At 42.5% G+C, this 18,996-nt stretch overlaps 1 protein-coding gene across 2 annotated transcripts; it reads right to left on the bottom strand.

Annotated features, from left to right (window-relative positions):
• Window positions 1-1,170: 1,170 nt before the first annotated feature.
• Window positions 1,171-8,625, bottom strand: Commd6 (COMM domain containing 6). 2 transcript variants are annotated; one of them, XM_028864773.2, is made up of 4 exons: window positions 8,517-8,625; window positions 8,422-8,433; window positions 4,622-4,774; window positions 1,171-1,876 (listed from the first exon to the last, which is right to left on the bottom strand). In XM_028864773.2, exons 1-4 carry the CDS (start codon window positions 8,562-8,564, stop codon window positions 1,826-1,828), a joined length of 264 nt encoding a protein of 87 aa, XP_028720606.1. In that variant the 5' UTR covers window positions 8,565-8,625; the 3' UTR covers window positions 1,171-1,825. The 2 variants fall into 2 exon arrangements, with proteins under 2 accessions (XP_028720606.1, XP_028720607.1); XM_028864774.2 differs by lacking the exons at window positions 8,422-8,433; window positions 8,517-8,625 and adding an exon at window positions 8,231-8,397.
• Window positions 8,626-18,996: the final 10,371 nt, after the last annotated feature.

The raw sequence follows: 18,996 nt of genomic DNA, 5'->3' as shown, positions 1-18,996 counted from the left end.
AAATTACTTGTCCTCCAATGTTTGTTTGTTTAGTTTCTTTCTTTTTTTTTTTTTTTTTTTGTTTTGGTTAGTTTTTCGAGACAGGGTTTCTATGTGTAACAGCCCTAGCTGTCCTGGATCTCGCTCTGTAGACCAGGCTGGCCTTGAACTCACAGAGATCTGCCTGCCTCTGCCTCCTGAGTGCTGGGATTAAAGGTGTGCACCATCACTGCTTGGCTTTTTAAAGATTTATTTATTATGCATACAGTGTTGTGCCTGCACGCTGGAAGGGGGAACTAGATCTCATTACAGATGGTTGTGAGCCACCGTGTGGGTGCTGGGAATTGAACTCAGGACCTCTGGAAGAGTAGCCAGTGCTCTTAACCCCTGAGCCATCTCTCCAGCCCCCCAATGTTTGTTTTTTTCTCACACTATGAGACTTTTATTTAGGCAAGTCAGGCTATTACTACTTGGAGGAAGTGCCTCTAGTGATGTAGGGTCCATCCTTTGGTTCTTTCTGAGTTACTCATTTCAGCACTAAAGACGGGAGAGCTGGGAAAATGCTAAGGAGTGATTTATAACCAAGTCTCAATATATTTAGGATGTTTCTAGCCAGATCCTGCTGGCTTCCACCCAGTCATATGGCTCTGGAGTCCAACTGCAAAAGAGGCTGGGAAATACGATCTCCCAATGGGTCTACTAAAGCAATTTGTGAAGTACCTTCTCTTATTTCTGAAGGCATATTCCTGGGTTGGAATTTCTATATAGTATGAGGGTAATAGCTTTGCAAACGGGTATCAGGGGCTGGAGCTTATATCTTGATCTGTGGATGTGTAGGCAGTCACTGGACCTGGCATGGGCTTTTGAAATTCTCAAAGTCCACCCTCAGTGACACACCTCCTAATTCTTCCCAAACAGTTCCACTAACTGGAGACCAAGTATTCAAATATATGAGCCTCTGGGGACCATTCTCATTCAGACCACCACAACACAGTAGGCATGGAAGAAGGCAGAAATGGGTCTAGACCCTACTGGGGGATGCTCTGGTTTGTGCTGCACATAGCAGATTACTGGTGATGAATTGTCTACAAATAGCAGCAGCAGAAACAGTGGAATGCTAAGCTAATACAAGGACTGGTTTACCTTAACCTGATTACAAATGTGTGAATGAAATCTCACTCTTCTCACTAGTTCTTTCAAGTAATTCCTTTAATTATTTCAAAGAAAATATTATAAAACTGAATTTTTAAAGCAGCTTAAAACAATGACAACTTTCCTAACTTCATGTAAGTTCCAGACAAGATTTTATTCATAAAGTTAGATCTGTATCAATAAGATTTGAAATTTTTCTCCTGATATACAAAGCTGTGCTGCATTTAAGAATATTATTTACTCATTTGTTAAGATATAATTACAAAAAAAAGATATAATTACATACACACACTTTAGTATTCAACACAGACACTTTTAGCTCATTAAAAAGGCAAAGCTTTGGTCACCACTAAAATAATTTGAATTTAACAGATTTTTTTAACAATTGGGAAAAAATTAGGAAGTGAAATTCTTTAATTTTTTTATTTTATACCATTGGTATAAAATTATACCTGCACAGATGTCTGTGGGAGGGTGTAGGGTCCCCTGGTACTGGAGTTACAGACAGTTGTGAGTTGCCACGTGGGTACCGGGAATTAAACCTGGATCCTCTGGCAAAGCAACCATTTCTCTTAACCTCTGAGCCATCTCTCCAGCCCCAGAAGTGCAGTTTTTGTGTATAAATATCCTTTGATCCAGATGCAGTTTTTTTTTGGAAAATAGAGTCCATTACTTTAGAATCATAAGTCAGTTCTCACACAGTTTCCATTACAGCAGCAATTTCCTTGAACTGTCTGTAGAAATTCTGGAGAAAAATGGGAAAATATTAATTTTGCTTTTAGAGTCTATTACATAGTTCCTTTAATTATATATAACCACCAAACATATAGTCTGCATTTTAATGTTACATCCTCAGTGAAGATTACTGAGAAACAAACATTCCTAGATAAGAGGGCAGAGAATACACAGCAAATCTGAGGCAAACCCCAGGAAGACCATATCTAAAAACCAAACAGGAAGTACTGTCTCCTGAAGAAAACATTACACATGTACATAACTTGTGTACATGTCTCAGTATCCTCAGAGTACTGCTCAGAAGGCAGACCATGGATAGCAAAATCTGCAGATGTTCAAATTCCTTACATGCATACATGGTAGTTGCATGTAGCATCTACATATATGTGGTTACTATTTATCACACTGTATGCACAGGCATGTACATACAATGGAATCAGTCAGCTATAAAAGAAAAAGTCCTGCCATTTCCAACCCAGTGACCACGGTAAAGACAAACAAGACACAGCAAGAGAGACACTGTATGATCTCACTTTAAAAAAAAAAAAAAGATTTGTTTTATTATGTATACAGTGTTCTGCCTGCAGGCCAGAAGAGGGCAACATCTCTCATTATGGATGATTGGGAGCCGCCATGTGGTTGCTGGGAATTGAACTCAGGACCTTGGGAAGAACAGCCAGTGCTCTTAACTGCTGAGCCATCTCTCCAGCCCCATATGACCTCACTTATATTAAGAATGTTGGACTCACAGATATAGGAACTCAAAGGTGGTGTCAGGTGCTGGAGGTGGGGAAAAAGTAACGATGTTGGCTAAAGTGTACTAACTTAGCTACACAAGTTCTGAGGATCTAATGTATAGAATGCAGAGTATGGGTAATAATAGCGTATTGTGAGAATATGAGAGTAGATTTTAAATGTTCTCAGTGCACATACATTTATATACACTGTATGGTAATGCACATGATAATTACCTTCACGGACAGTCACTGCACAACATATATTTTTACCAAATCACACTGTGCACACTGAAAACATGTAATTTTCATCTATCACTTACACCTCAACAATGCTTCAGGGGAAAGGTGATCTGTTTACTAATTTATTTATTTATTCCCAAAAGAAAAAACCTATAGAAGTATACCGCACAGAAGAAGGAAGGGCCTGCACATGGGCATGACTGAAATGCCTGAGGCAAATCTGGTTTTCCACATTCAGTCAATGACTACACACTACACTTCCTTTCCCCACACCTCATTCCTTCAAACCCTCATCAACATTAATAAGAAGAAATGTGTGTAGTCTTGTCTATCAAGAGCCTCTTAAAATACACTTTATAAAGAGGAACTCAAAGGTCATACAGTGGTGTATGAAAGACTTCCCAGAAGCCCAGGATGGGAAGGGACAGCCTTGGCTTAGAGGTAGAGCACCTACCTCGCATGAGCAAGGCGTAGGTGTGATCCCCACCCACATCATACACAAATGAAAAAGGAAGCCAGGGCTGAAGAGATGGCTCCACTCTGCTCTTCCAGAGAGCCTGGGTTAGACTGCCAGCATCACCTGGCCATTTACAACAGTCTGGCACTCCAGTCCCATGGGATCTGATGCCCTCTTCTGGCCTCAGTGCATATTGCATGCATGTGGTAGGCACACAGATACACAAGCAGACAAAACACCCATGTACCCCAAATGAAACAAATAACAATAAAGGAAGCCCAGAACCAATGCATTTTTAATCTTTTTCAAAAGATTAACTTTTCTTTCCATTTCATCCACTATGATTGCTTTCTAGAGTGCTCAACTTTGAGATATGCTTCTGCTACTGAAGGGGTCATAGAAAACCAAACCAAAACAGTACATGCTAGTTAAATCAGCTAATGATAGGCATCTCCCATAATATCCATTCGAAAGGAAACTGGACTTAGCGTTCATTCCCTGTGGTGGTTTGAAAGAAAATGGTGCTCAAAGGGGGTGGCACTATTAGGAGGTGTGGCCTTATTGGAGGAAGTGTGTGTCACTGTAGGGCAGGCTTTTAGGTCTCTTTTTGCTTAAGCTTCTCTCAATGTGACAGTAACTTCCTGTTGTCTGTAAGCCAAGATGTAGCCACCACGTCTGCCTGCATGCCACCATGCTCCCCGTCACAATGACAACTGACTGAATCTCAAACTGTAAGCAAGTCACCCCAATTAAATGTTTTCTTTTTAAGAGTTGCCATGGTCATGGTGTCTTCTCAGTGATGAAAAGCCTAAATAAGACACTTCTGTTTTCTTCCTTGAACAGAAGGTAAGTAAAATAATAATATGAATGCCTAAATTTAAGCATAAACTACTGAGTTACTTAAATCTCTAGCTAGTAAGACCCATCAATACCTATTAGCTCAGAACTGCACCCTGTAAACAGTCTAAAAACCCTATGTCAATGTTATCCCCCCAAAAGATAACTTTTGCTTAAAATTATTATTAAACTTAAAGAAAAATAATAAGAGGTTAATTACAGAGTAAATATCCCATAGAGATGATGAAATATTCCTAAATATATTCATCGAAAACTGTTATAGTAATTAAAGGGCACTCTACATAAATCTTACTGAAAAAAAATTTAACAAACTCCCAGAGAAAATAACTTTATAGATTTTTTTTAGTATGATGGAAAGACAATCAATTTGCAAGTAAATACACATTTTCCCTTGAGAAAGAGTGTAATACAGACAGCTTTTGAAACAGTAGTGATACTAACTTCAGTGAGTTCAACTACCAACCTGAAACTGTGGGATTGTCATTTCGATGGCCTTGCTCTTCACTTGGCCAGAATGATCGGCTACTTTCAGCATCACTGCCACATACGGATACTTGAGGGATCTGCAGCTGTCAGAGCTCACAGCCATGCCCAGTTTCCACTGAAAATCTATAAGCTTTAACACAACAGCACAAATATCCCGTGAGAAACCACTGCCTTGAACAAATAGTCAATTTCTGTCTTCAGTCTTCTATTTGTTTCAGTATCGGTCACAGTACAAGGAAAAGGCTTCATTTCTGTTGGTAGGCAAAAACTGGCCAAATGGCAGTGAAGAAAACAAAGGGGATAAGCAGAATCAGAAAACAAGCGGAGTAAAGCAAAATGTCAAACAAAGGAACCTAAACGTCCACCAGATGTACAACGGAAGATGTGGAAAGTGGCTTTTTGTAACAGGCTTAATTTCTTCTCCACTTCCAGGCACCCTAAATGCTTTGGAGCATTTTTAACCTTTCTTGCTCCATACCCAAGTCCTAAAACAGAAGATGGGTGACATGGTCCTCACCGTTGCCTGAGGCATGTGGAACCCATCCCAGTTGTTACTGTCCAGCTCAAGCCTACTATTAGAATGAGTGGTGATGATGAGCATTTGGATTTCATCAGTCCTCGTGACGGACACATGACAGGTGACATGCCAGGCCGGGTACGTACCTGTTCAGTGCCTCACTGAATCACCACAGTTTTATAAGTTATTATTTCCATTTTGCAGAAGACAAAAGCCAGTTTCAGAGAGCTTAGGTAATGGACTCAAGGTCACACATTTCAGAACCCAGAACAGAAACCGATGCCTGTCTGACTGTAAAGAGGAAAAGCTTAACGACTACTGTGTTTTTAATGGTTCCTGCTGCTGCTTCTTCGGGGTTGCAGGGCATCAAACAGAACTGGATAAACGCAGCTCTTGATATTGGCACTAAGAATTTGTCTACCTTCCTTCCAAACATGAGAGGGTGGCTGGCAATCAAAATATACTTGCTGACTGATTTTCTTTTGCAGTGAAACTAATGTATGCCTAGTGATATACTTCTCTGACAGACACAAGAAGAGCTGCTGACTTTTCAGTTCCTAATTACTTAGGACCAAGTAATAACTTCTTAGGTCCCTACATGCTACACCCCTTGTTTTTCACAATTAAAAAAATTTTTTTACTTGTATTTACTTGGGCACGTGGAGGTCAAAGGACAACTTGAAATAAGTTTGTCTTCTGCTTCACCACGTGTTCCAGGGCTTTTACTCAGGTCATTAAGCTTGGCAGTAAGCACCTTCACCCAGGGATCCACCTAGATGGTCCTGTAATTTTCTTCATAAAGGTGTGAAACAGCTCATTAGAAGTGTTTTGAGTTTGTTTGTTTTTCCTGTTGTTATTTGTTTTCTTTTTTTTTGGGGGGGGGGGTAAGAGACAAATTTTTCTGCAAAGCCCAGACTGGCTTCACAATTGTGGTGACCTTCCTGCTTCGGTCACCCAGGTGCTGAAACAGGCATACAAACCTAGCTTGGTAGGTTTATTTGCAACATACTATATAATTCTTTTTTCAAGTTTTGAAACTTGTTTAAAGCTATATTTTTCAGCTCTGTGTCTGAACATGCCAAAAAAAAAAAAAAAAAAAAAAAAACCCACAAACACCCAAAACTGAATCATATTCCCAAGTTCATTTAATAGTCTTGTAAATTATTTTGGCTTTTTTAATATACATAATCATATGACCAATCACTGATGAATCACTGTGTGGAAGGGATTACACTGGTCACTCAGATACGACCATGTCCTAATCACAGGGGCTTTCTCCATGTGAGAAAGCAGACATTAAAGGTGTAGCAAAATTAAGATCTTGGGCTGCATTGTCCTGGATGTGATCCCCATGTAATCATTCTTTGTAGAAGGAAGGCAAGAGGGTCTGAGTCAGAAGAAGCAGGGGTTGGGATCATGCACAGGCCCCAAACCAAGAAAGGAGGCAGCTAAGGATAGGAAAAGACAAACAGGAGACCCTCCCCTTCAGCCATACCCAAACCCTCCTTCACCTTGGGAAGACTGGGTTTATTCTTCTGACCTCCAGAAGTGGAAGGGCTAGACTTGTGTTGCTTTACGGTAGAAAATTTCCATAAAATAAATAAGTAAAAAACTATAGCCCAGTAGAGTTCAGTCTCAGGGCATCTTTAACAGAACACATAATGTAAAGAGAATGAAAAAAATAATTCACGAGACTGAATAATAATAATACCAACTGAATTAACTCTGGTTGAAGAGATGTCTTGGTGGTTAAAAACACTTGCTGCTCTTGCATAGAACCCAGGCTCTGTTTCCAGCACCTACACAGCAGCTCACAACCATCTATAATTCCAATTCCAGAGACTCCAAGGCCTCTTCTGGCCTCCGGGGACCCATGTGTTGTATAGACATATAAAATAAAAATAAACCTAAACAAAAACAAAACGACTAAGCGCCAATAACTCCTATAATGTTATGCAAAGATAAGTAGGTTTCTTGGTATCACAGAGTTTAGTCCTCTCCCAAGAGTCTTCAAAAGCAATAGCAAGATAAGCCATCAAGTGCCAGGCATGTAAATCCAGCTATTTGGGGGATGCTGGAGTTAGACAATCACAAGTTTGAAGCCAGTGTGGACCACAAGCTGAGTTTAAAGTCAGCCTCAACAGTTTAGGGAGAGCCTAACTCAACTTAAAAAGAAAAAAAAAAAATCATTTGGAGACAAGTAACAGTCAATAGACACTTTTCTTGGCCCCTTCATTCTTACAATGTTTTCACTTCACCACTTTCTCACATTTTATGTGAGCTTCAGAAACTCCTGGTCTAAAACTCCAGCTTTCTGACTTTCTTGGAGAAATGTTATTAACTTAGAAAGCCAACTTTTTCTTCCTAGTGTAAAATATAAAAGGTTAGAAAAATTATCATTCAACTTCAAAACAACTCCCTTAAAGAAATGGCTGGGTGGGGGTGGAAAGATAGCTTAGCGGTTAAGAGCACTGAATACTCTTCCAGAGGACCCAGGTTCAATTCCCAGAATCCACATGGCAGCTCACAACTGTCTGTAACTCCAAGATCTGACACCCTCACATGGAGATACATGCACACAAAACACCAATGCACATAAAATAAAAATAAATTTATTTAAAAAAAAAAATAGACTGGAGAGATGACTCAGTGGTTAACAGCACTGGCTGCTCTTCGAGAGGACCGGGGTTCAATTCCCAGCAACCACATGGCAGCTCACAACCGTCTGTAACTCCAGTTTCAGAGGACCTGATATCCTCACACAGACACACATGCAGACAAAACACCAATATTAAAAGAAAAAAGAAAAAAAGAAATGTCTGGGCTTGGCACACGCCTTTAATCCCAGCACTTCTGAGGCAGAGGCAGGTGGATCTCTGAGAGGCCAAGGCCAATCTGGTGTTCCTAGCAAAGTTTCTGGCTAGCCACGGCTACTCAGCGAGACCCTGTCTCAACCAAAAGCAAAATAATCAAAAAGTTAAAAGAAGAAGAGAAGAGGAAAGGAGCTATCTCTGCAAACATTAGTAGTTGCTCACGTAACCCTCACGTTTTAAAACACCATATTCCTACCTTGGCATAAAGGCTGACTAATTAAGACGGAACAAGGCTTGGTCTGCATTCTGTGGGCAGAGCAGCCTAAATCACACCGGCAGCGGCTATCCCCTCAGGTCCAAGGGGAACATGCAACCCTGGGGAAGGACCCACGTAGGGGGGCGGGGACGGCATGCCGGCAGCTGCGACAGCGAGGGGCGGTCACTCACCTGGCAGGTGACCTGGAACAGAAGCAGAAACACAAGTCAGAGAAAAGCCTTCCCGGCGCCACCGTCCGCCCCCGACCCTCCCAGGCCGCATTTACCTCTGATTTGGCGTCCAGCACCGGTTCCCTGATCGGAGACTCCTCCATAGCCAGAGCGGAACCCGCAGACACTGGCCAGCACTTCCGCTTCCGGCCCACGGCCCAGCCCACTCACGGGGTGGGGTGGAGGGAGGAAGATCAATGTTCATACAATTCTGGATTTGTCTCAATTAAACATCAGTTGTATGATACACTGGGGTGAGGGGAAGCTCGTCGGAGAGAAAGGCCAAGGACGCGGAGGAAGCCTAGTGGAGGACTAATGACCTTCAGGACGTCGCCTCCCCCATTGCAGGGGAAGGAGTGGGATCGTCTCCGCGCAAGCGCAAAGTGCCTGGGCTCCCGGCGGGAGCGAGCTCAACCGACTCGGCCTGCAGAGGTGCGGCCACACCTCCCGGCCTGGATTGTGTTGTGTGTGTAACCTTAACTGCAATTGTCCGGCGATTTCTCATCCCTAGGACTGAGTTCGCTGGCCCAACCTGACCTTAGGAGGGTGGAGCGGAATGCCTTTAAAAAAAAAATCTCTGCTGTCTTTTTTTTTTTTTTTTTGATTTTTCGAGACAGGGTTTCTCAGCGTAGCTTTGCTCCTTTCCTGGAACTCACTTGGTAGCCCAGGCTGGCCTCGAACTCACAGAGATCCACCTGGCTCTGCCTCCCGAGTGCTGGGATTAAAGGCGTGAGCCACCACCGCCCGGCTTCTCTGCTGTCTTTATTACTCCAAATTTCAACCCGACTTCAGCAGCTCCTTCTCATCCCTTCTTCTCTCCTGTTTACTCCAGATGCATTCTGCATAGAATGCCTACGCTGATTTTTTTATTCCTCTGCCAACGTTTTATTTAGAAAAACTTGAAACTATTTTCAGGCAAGTTGTAAATAATACAATTCGTACGGTGTCATCCACATTTACCAACGGTCATTACTTCACTTTACACATTTGCTTTAACGCTGACTACATACATAATGGATGTATTTCTTCTTTAAATACTTGAGCACTTACCTCCTAAGAAGTCTAACCACAAGTCAGGAAACAATACTGAATGGAAACAATGTCTGTTTGTTGAAAAGTAGACCAATGTATTCTTTCCTAGCTGTTTTTGAAATATGGACTCCTTCTGTAATCCATTCATTATGCAGCCCATGCTGGATTCTATCGCTCAGCAGTCCTGCCTCCACCAGAATTCTGGGGTGACAGATACCATACCCATCTTGCTCCAACAATATTCTAACATTGATTACCTACCCCACCCACAACCAGAATACAACCAAGTGCTCCAATTCTCTTTAGTCCCTAATCTAAAGCTCCACAGGTAAGGCTCCCTCAGGGGCCTGGGGCAGAATCTGCTTCTAAACTCATTCAAGTTGTTGGTAGAACTCAGTTTCATGCAGTTTCTGCATTCTGCTGCTTTCTAGGGATTCTCTGCTTTTAAAGACTAGTCACACCCATTGTTTTGTGTCCTTACCTCCAAATAGTAGAACATACCTCCCTAATGTTTAGTAATCTAACTAACCAGTTTCTCCTCTGCTTTCTTTTACCTACATTTTCTATTTTTAAGAGCTCAAATGGTTAAATGAGACATAATCAAATAATCTAGACTAACTCCCCTAGGCTTTAAGGTATATGGCTAAAATTACATCTTCTGAGTAGTACCTGGATTACAGCTTTGCTGAATAGAGATGAGAATCTTTGCATGATGAACATCTTTAGAGTTCTACCTATCACGAAACAGCTCTCACAGGATTGTTGAAAGGTGCTAGGTAATGTAAATACAACAAACATGTAGAGCTGTGCCCTGCATGCTGTCATCGAAATCTAAGTACAAAAAAGTCTCTGGCCAGTTATTATTGGGTGTACTTAAATGTTCTAATTGGCTTGGGAAGAGAGTCCCTGGGTGAACGAAAGCACTGCCCACCCCACAAGGAAGTAGGAGAAAAAGATAGAACACTATTGTACATCCAGTTGACCAACACATTTGTTCTAATTATCTCGCTACATAACCCTGGCTTTCCTGGGACTATGTAGACCAAGCTGGTCTTTAACTCACAGAGATCTGCCTGCCTCTGCCTCTGCCTCTGCCTCTTGGGTGCTGGAGCTGAAGGTGTGTACACACACTGCTAATTTTCTTTTTCTCTTCAGCTCCTGACTGCTGGAAATGGAGAGAAAATAGATACACATATACCCCAACCTGAATTTTACAAAAATATTCCCAAAAGGAGAAAAGACAAACATATTAAAGTTAACTTTTGTTAGTTTGCTATATTTTGCATGAATTCTTTTAATTTGATCTTAATTTTTTGAGGCAGGGTTTCACTTTGTAAGCCTGACTGTCCTATAACTCACTTTGTAGACCAGGTTGCCTCATACACCACCACACATGCCTATGAATTTTTGATGATTGTTATTGAAGGGTTCACAAAACGCCCCCACAGTCGCACATACCAGGCAGACACTTCCGCCTAGCCAATTCCAGTCAGGATAGGCATTTCCGGGTCAGGGCGTCTCTCGTAACCAGGATACCCGGTGGACCTGGACACCTCCGCCTAGCCAGTTCCAGGTCAAGATAGCCATTTCCGGGTCGAGGCATCTCGCGTAACCAGGATCTGTGACGTTACATGGCTACGTAAGCGCGCAACGTGACCATGTGATCTACGGACACATGTGGAGTAGTGACGTGACCTGGCCCCCAGCCGGTTTTTAAAGCAGAGCGCCATATTCCTGGTTCTCTCTCTCTCTCTCTCCCTCTTCTCCACGTACGTGTCTCTCCCACAGGCCTGAGCACTCTCTATCCCTTTATCTCTAATAAACTTTTATAAGCGGATTCTGTCGTGTTTGGTGACACTTCCTTGCAGGGTAAGAACACAACGCAGCTAAATAACAGTTATTCTGTGAATGAAACTCTTTTTTTTTTTTTTTAAATTTATTTATTTATTATGTATACAGTGTTTTGCCTGCATGTATGCCCACAGGCCAGAAGAGGGCACCAGACCTCATTAAGGATGGTTGTAAGCCACCATGGGGTTGCTGGGAATTGAACTCAGGACCTCTGGAGGAGCAGCCAGTGCTCCTAACCACTGAGCCATCTCTCCAGCCCAAATGAACCTTTTGAAAAGCAGTCGTGTCTTTAGAAAGTGGTTGGCTGATTAGAATTTCAGTACTGTGGAGAAATTGGATGCTGCAGGTCCAGAGGCTAATTACCGTATCGTGGACCAGTTCTAGCCTCACCAAACAGCCGTTTCTTGCCCACTTCTGAGTCAGAACTAAAAACTTGTGACTTAATAGATAGAAACCTTTTGGAATCTATTAACTTAGCAGGCTACTAGATTCCACTAATCCAAAAGCTAAGAATGTTCTCAGATAGTATCTTAGGCCTTCAGAAAAGCTTCTCCCATCTCTATGTACCTGCCTCTCTGATGTGCCCGTGAATGTATTTACTTTTTTATTTTTATTTATTTATTTACTTATTTTGGTTTTTCAGGACAGGGTTTCTCCCTGGCTGTCCTGGAACTCGCTTTGGAGACCAGGCTGGCCTTGAACTCACGGAGATCTTCTGCCTCTGCCTCTCAAGTGCTGAGAATAATGGAATGAACCACCATTGCCCGGTCCATCAATGTATTTTAAACTCGCTTTGATTTATGTCTTTGTTTTGTAACACTATAAAAACTTCATGAAACTGCTTTCATGTTGGAACATGGAATTTGGGTTAAGCTAAGTCTGTGTTCCTGAATATGGTGACTCAAAATGGCTCCAGAATAAACTATCTCTTATTCTCTTTAAAATGAGAGCTGTGGTTTTTTGTGTCGACATTAAGAAATACTCTGTCAATCCAGAAATATTGTTACATCACAGACCCTCCTCTACCTTGCTCTCTCACTGTTTTTGGGAAATCAGGCCACATGTCCCTAAAGGCTCTCTGCTGGCACATAGACCTGATTAAAAAAAAACTATCCTGTTTGGCCTTGAAGTTCTCTTCCTCCCCTTGCAGCTGTGTGCAAGCTTAAGACAACCTTGAATTACAAGTTTACTTTATCTGTTGCCCTTCTGCCTTGTGACTCCTGGTACAAAGGCTGGGCCAGGCTTGGTCACATGGTTTGCAGTTTATACTCCCTCTGCCCCTTCCCTCCCACACCCTGTTCCTGAAAACCTGTAAGACATGCTCTTTGTCCTACTGGAAATGAAGGCTCTTCCTTCAAGCCCCCATGATGCCTATGGCGTGATGACATGCATGTGAATGCTTTCCTACTTCAGGACCTCATCGCGGCTGGCTATGATGAACCTGTAACTCTCCTGACACAGTCCTTCTGAAGGTCTCCTTTCTACAAATCCACTTTCTTTTGTAAGTTATAATAAACGCATGGCAAATTGCTATTTTCCAGGCCTACCTGTTGAAGAGAATAGAATTTACATAAGACTCCCACTTATAAAACACAGATTTGGGCCCGTGACACGACTCAGTTGGTAAAAGAGCTTGCCACTGAGCCTGTCAACTTGACTTGGATCTTCGGCACCCACGTAGAGGAAGAAGAGAACCGACTGTTACAAGTTGTCCTCTGACCTCCACACACACACACACCCTCATGGCACTAGTTCACGTACACACAAACACACACACACAATCATAAATTTAAAATGTACAAATACAAGATTTTTATGAAGTTATGAGAATTGTCAAAATTATATACACTTTGTTATAACTTTTAAAAGCGTATTTTAACCCAGCAACATCTGAGGAGGATATATAAATCAGAAACTACTTTGGGAGCACTTTCAACAACCCTCCTCAGTCTCAAATAAAAGGAAGTCTACAGTGCTATATATCATGAACTTTTGGTGTCATGAAGGTTACATTGGAATGGAGAAAAAAGATATTTCTTTCTATTTAAGCATTTATTTTTAGTTTTTTAAAATGCCCAGCAATACAAATCTGAATTAAATTAGCCTGAGCAAAATAGCAGCAACTATTATCTCCCAGCTGTGGCCTCTGAAGCACAGGGTGGAAAACACTGACGTGCCAAGAGAACTGTGAGACTTGCATAGCAAAAGAGCCCAGTCTCTTGGTTCTCCATGTTAGGAATTGAATGCGGCGGGATCCTCAGATGCAGGGGCGGGTTGGAGGGCGCCCAGTCCATGTGGGCATGGTGGCGGGGCGGCAGGTGGAGATACCCAACCCAGACACTGCATCTGAGTGGAAATGGTTTATTATAATAGAGAGATGAAGAGCCAGAGAGACAGAAAGAGGGAGACAGAGAGAGAGGGGTGGGGGTAGAGAGGGGTGGGGGGTGAGGGGTTCAAGAGGTGCTCACCTCATGGGAGGAAAGCTGAAGGGGAAAACAGGGGCAGGGGTGGAGTTTTCCCTTAAAAATAGGCTTCTATGTCAGGGTATAGGGTGGCGCCAAGGGGTGGGATCAGAATATTCACACTGGACCCTGGTTTGACCTCCTCATTCTTTGGCTCCATTTCCTTTGTCTTTCCCACTTGTTCCTGGGGGAGGAGGATGCACATGTAGATATGGATGACACTGCCTTCAGAGTCACAGCCATATGGTTAATATTCCAAGGGGAAAGAAGAGGCTGGTCTTGAATCCCAATTATGAAAGAAAGACTGATGAACCTACTGGGTCACATACCCACTCCTTGGACACATACTAGGTGAAGATGCATTACTTTTTGTCTGCTCTGCGGGCCCGTTGTGTCTATGAAGGGTATAGTTATGTGATCGGTAAAGTCACTAGTGTACCAGAGAAGAAAGATATCACCAGCAGGAGAGATAAGGACAATCCAACCCAACTCAGATTGGAAGATGCTAGGGAAACAAACAAACAAGAAAACTAGAGGTCCACTAAACATATTTATTGTATCATACTGTACTATTCTGCACTATCAGTGTATGCAGTCAAAATCCTCCAAGATGTCTATTTCCTAATCCACAGTCTGTGAACAAGTTACCTGACATCACACCTGGGAATTCAAACTGCACATCAGCTGCTGCTAACCAGATGTTACTCAGGTCAGAGCAATGTGGTGATGAGTGTCTTTTGTTGGGGAACATGGAGGTGATGAGCTATAGTCACAGGCCGCTTGTCAGAGTAAAACAATGTGAGACTCACCTCATATGCTGGCTTTGTACACAGAAAAGGGGCTAAGAGGCAAAGAATGCCGGTAACTTCCAGAAGCCAGAATAGGGAAGAAAATGGATTCTCCCACATAGAGTCCATGAAATCAGTCCTCTGGACACCTTGCAGTCCAGTAAAATCTATTTCAGAATTTTGGCCTTCAGACTGAAGAATAATAAATTCTTGCTGTTTAAACCACTGAAGTTATGGGTGTAAGGATCAACCTTCCACAGCGTCCCAGCCTAAAAAGCGGGTGGGCCCTCTGTGCGCTCTCTGTTCTCTCTTCTTTCCACCCCTTCCTCCCGTCGGCTGTCGCCCCCCTCCCTCTTACCCCCCGTCTTTCCCTCCCCGCTCTGTCTCTCCATCTCTCCCCCCCACCAATAAAGCTCTAAAAAGGTAACCATAGCTATGATTCTTTTAATCAGCACACTCCTCCAGCCACGAGGAGCAGCACCACAGCGTAACCAACAATGGGCTGAAATGATGGCTCAATTGGTAAAGTTGATCCGAGTTTGGATCCCCACTACCTATGTAAGATACGCAGGCACCATAGTGTTGCTGGATCCTATGAGCTCCCTCGGGGGAGGGGATGAGGGTTGGGAGGGATGAGAAGGTGCAGTGTCAACAGCACAGACCCCGAGAGTCCCTTGAAGGCAAACAGCAAACTCCTTTATTCAATAATGGGGAAGGCCTTATACACCCTCCTCCCAGCACCCAGGCTGTGTCCCAATCTGGTGGCATTGTGTGGTCATCCCTCATTGGCTGGGCATGATCAGAACCTCTGACAGCAATCAGGAACTCTGACAGTGACTGTTGCTATGCCCTCAGGCAGACTCCAGGTTGGCTCATAAGGAAGTCCATATGTGCATGCCTTGGCAACTGGTTTGAGCCAATTTCCTGGGTCCTATGGGCCTGTCCTACTACACCATAGGATACAGCTGTAATTCCAGCACTGGGAGGCAGAGATCAGAGGTTTGAGGAGCATACTGCCCTCTGAGCCAGTCTACTCAAATCTCTGAGGGCTGGGCTCAGTGAGAGATGCTGTCTCAAAAAATAGAGAAAGAACTGAGGCAGATATCTGATGATCACCTCCAGTTGACCTCTGACCTTTATAACACATGCACAGACAAGGTTGTACACAAACACAAATATTTTTAAAAAGCCACTCTAAAGCTACAAACGTTAGTTACAAACAGTAGAAAATCAGTACAGTGTGATGCCTTATTGACATGCTGGGTCTTCACAGCTGCTTAAACTCAAACTCAGGTCCCTTTTCCATCATTCTGCTGGGTGACTTGTCAGATTTTCTGAGTGTTAGCTTTCCTGTCTGTAAAGAGAGAAAAATGTTCCTCCCAATGTTTTTATTCAAGTGTGTAAATGAGATCCTGTATGTAAGCACATAGCAAAGTTCCTCCATGCCTCAGTACTAAATAAACACTAGAGGTTCTTACCACCAAGGTACTCAAACTTCCAAAGTCAGTCAGATGTCTAAAACATACATCCTCTTCATTTTAAAACACAAGGAAACTTAAGTCTGGGTGTGTTAAACAGTTAGCTCCCAAGTAAAACTTCCAGTAGTGTGGCTTAATTTACAGTTGACACTCTAATCTCAGAGGCCTCCAGAGAGATTCCAAACTCCCAGAGAGCCTTGTAGAATCCTCCAGTGCTTCCTGTGGATTGAATGTTAGGCTTCAGGCTATGCAGGACTATAAGTACATATTGTGTAATCAGTGGGTAACATAAACAAACATGGACACCTTTGGCCGAACCCAATTAGTATTCCCAGCATCATAAGGGTTTCTGTAGCTTAAAGAAAGGCTTACAATTCTTAGCTTTTGAGCCAAATCTGACCAACCCACATATTAAAACAGCAGCGAAGAACACAAAATGAACTATATTATAAACACAGAAATTTCACCTGGCAAGTTCAACTATTCACCTGAAGATGGTAACATCCAATTGGCATCATTTCACCTCTGCTGCTGTGGTAAATACTCACACAAAAGCACCGTAGGTTACAGGGTTTACTTTAGCTCACAGTTCCAAGTCGCACTGGAGTAGGGTAGTGTCCAGAGACCAAAACAGCTGCTCACATTGCACTCACAGCCAAGCAGCAGAGAGTGAATCATGCATGCATGCTAGTCCAGAAACCCCTGCCTAGCAAAAGACGGCCCCCACAGTGGCTGGGTCTTCCTGCCTTAATTAAGGTAATTAAGATAATCTCCCCCAGACTTAGCGAGAGGTCTGTCTCCCAGATGAGGCTAAATTTTTGTCAAGTTGACAATTAAAACTAATCATCACAATTGTTAACCTTTGGGTAAGGGAACTTACAGTTCGTTTCTTTGTTTTGTGTTTGTTATGTGCTCGGTATGAGTATTTGTGTGTGTGTGTGTGTGTGTGTGTGTGTGTGTGTGTGTGTGTGTGTGTGTGTAGGCTAGAGGTCATTGTTGAGTATCTTTCTCGATTGCTCTCCACTGGAATTTTTTTGAGATAGGGTCTCTCACTGAACATGAACATAAAGCTACAAACATTGGTTACAAACAGTAGAAAATCAGTACAGTGTGATGCATTATTGACATGCTGGGTCTTCACAGCTGCTTAAACCCAAACTCAGGTCCCTTTTCCATCATTCTGCTGGGTGACTTGTCAGATTTCCTGAGTGTTAGCTTTCCTGTCTGTAAAGAGAGGAAAATGTTTTGGTGAGACTAGCTGGCCAGCAAGCTCCAAGGACTGTCCGATGTCTGCCTCCCCAGCACACCACCACAACCTCTTTTGTTTTTTGTTTTCTTTTGTTTTGAGACAAGGTCTCACTATATAGCCCAGGCTAACCTGGAACTGGATATGCAGACCAGGCTGGCCTGTTCATCTTAGGTGCTAGAATTAAAGGTGTGACCCACCACATCAGACCCACACCATTTTTTTTTTTAAAATAAACTTGAGTGCTGGGCATTTGAACTCTGGTCCTCAGGCTTGCACAGCAGCACTGTACCCACTTAGCTATTTTCCTAGTTTCCTAGCTACAGTTTCTTTGAAAAGTGTGATATACAGAGGTGAATTGCCTGGCTTATGGAAACACAGCTATATTATTGTGGTCATGATCTCTGATGAGTGCTGAGAATTATTACTTCACATTGAGCACAGGTGTTGTCAGATTGTGTAACACTGGCATGCTTTTACTTGCAAGGTTGTGTTTAAATTGACAGTTTGGCAGTGCAGCCCAGGATTAAGTCAGATGACAGGATACTACTACACGTGCATCAGAATGACAACTGAGACTTTCTTATTAAGAAAAATAATATAAGATAATAAATAATCAAAGTGGTATGCCATGAATGGGCTGTAGTTCAATGTAGTTAAATGGAGATGCTGATCCCCTTGGGACAATTGAGCAAGACTTGAATCTGGGCTGATTACAACTGTTATGCTGAACTTACATGAGGTATTGAAAAAGTGCTGACTTTCATTCATTCTTTTTTTGTCTTCCAAGGCAGAATGAATCTTGCATGTTGTTCAGCTGGGTTATAGGAGCATGCCACTGTGCCCAGATATATTAAATCAATTATTAAAAGTTTTTAGTTCCACATTTAAAATCTCAAAAACATTGTTCCTGCTCACCATAAATTCTGCTGACAGTTACCTACGTGGCACCGTGACTCAGTTGTTTTTGCAGAAGCAAGCATGAACTTGCTTATAGCTCTTCAACATTATTTGAGTTATGAGAATCACAGACTCTGTAGGTATTATATTTAATTGCCACTTATAGTGTCTTATAAAAGATTATATTGTTACTTTGCAAAACACAGAATTGTTGGTGGTGGAAAAAAGTATGTAGAGTGGGTTTTGGGGTAACATAGATTACTAGGAAAATGAACCTCTCTCCTTACTCCCTGTCTTTTCTTCCCTTCTCACCTCTCTCTCTCTCTTCTACCTTTCTCTTTTTCCCTGTTTCTCACTTCTCTCTCTCTCTCTTTGACTGTGTCTCATACACAGCCAAGACTAACTTGGAACTCACGAAGGTGCCCAAGTTCACAGCCTTTACCACGGTTCTCCTATTTTGACTTCTCAAGTGCTAAGGTTGCCGGCATGCACCACCATGCACATGTGGGAACTTGTTTCGGGGGGTGGGGGAGGTCTGTGCATGTCTATGAGCGACTGCAAAAATCCTGCAAATGTCAATGTTGTATTTGCAAATAAGTCTTAGGGAGAAGAAAAAAAAAATCAAAACCTGGAATCAATAAATACGACATGTGAACAGAACTTTGTCCTCTAGGAGAAAAATATTCCAAAGCCATACGGCAAAGGATGTAAATAACGAGAAGTTCAAATATTGGGGGCAATGGTACTAAATCTTGGGGCTCATTTTTATACTTAGTGAA

This window comes from Peromyscus leucopus, chromosome 9, assembly GCF_004664715.2.
Source record: "Peromyscus leucopus breed LL Stock chromosome 9, UCI_PerLeu_2.1, whole genome shotgun sequence".
NCBI lineage: Eukaryota > Metazoa > Chordata > Mammalia > Rodentia > Cricetidae > Peromyscus > Peromyscus leucopus.
This window is presented reverse-complemented; position numbering and strand designations above follow the sequence as displayed.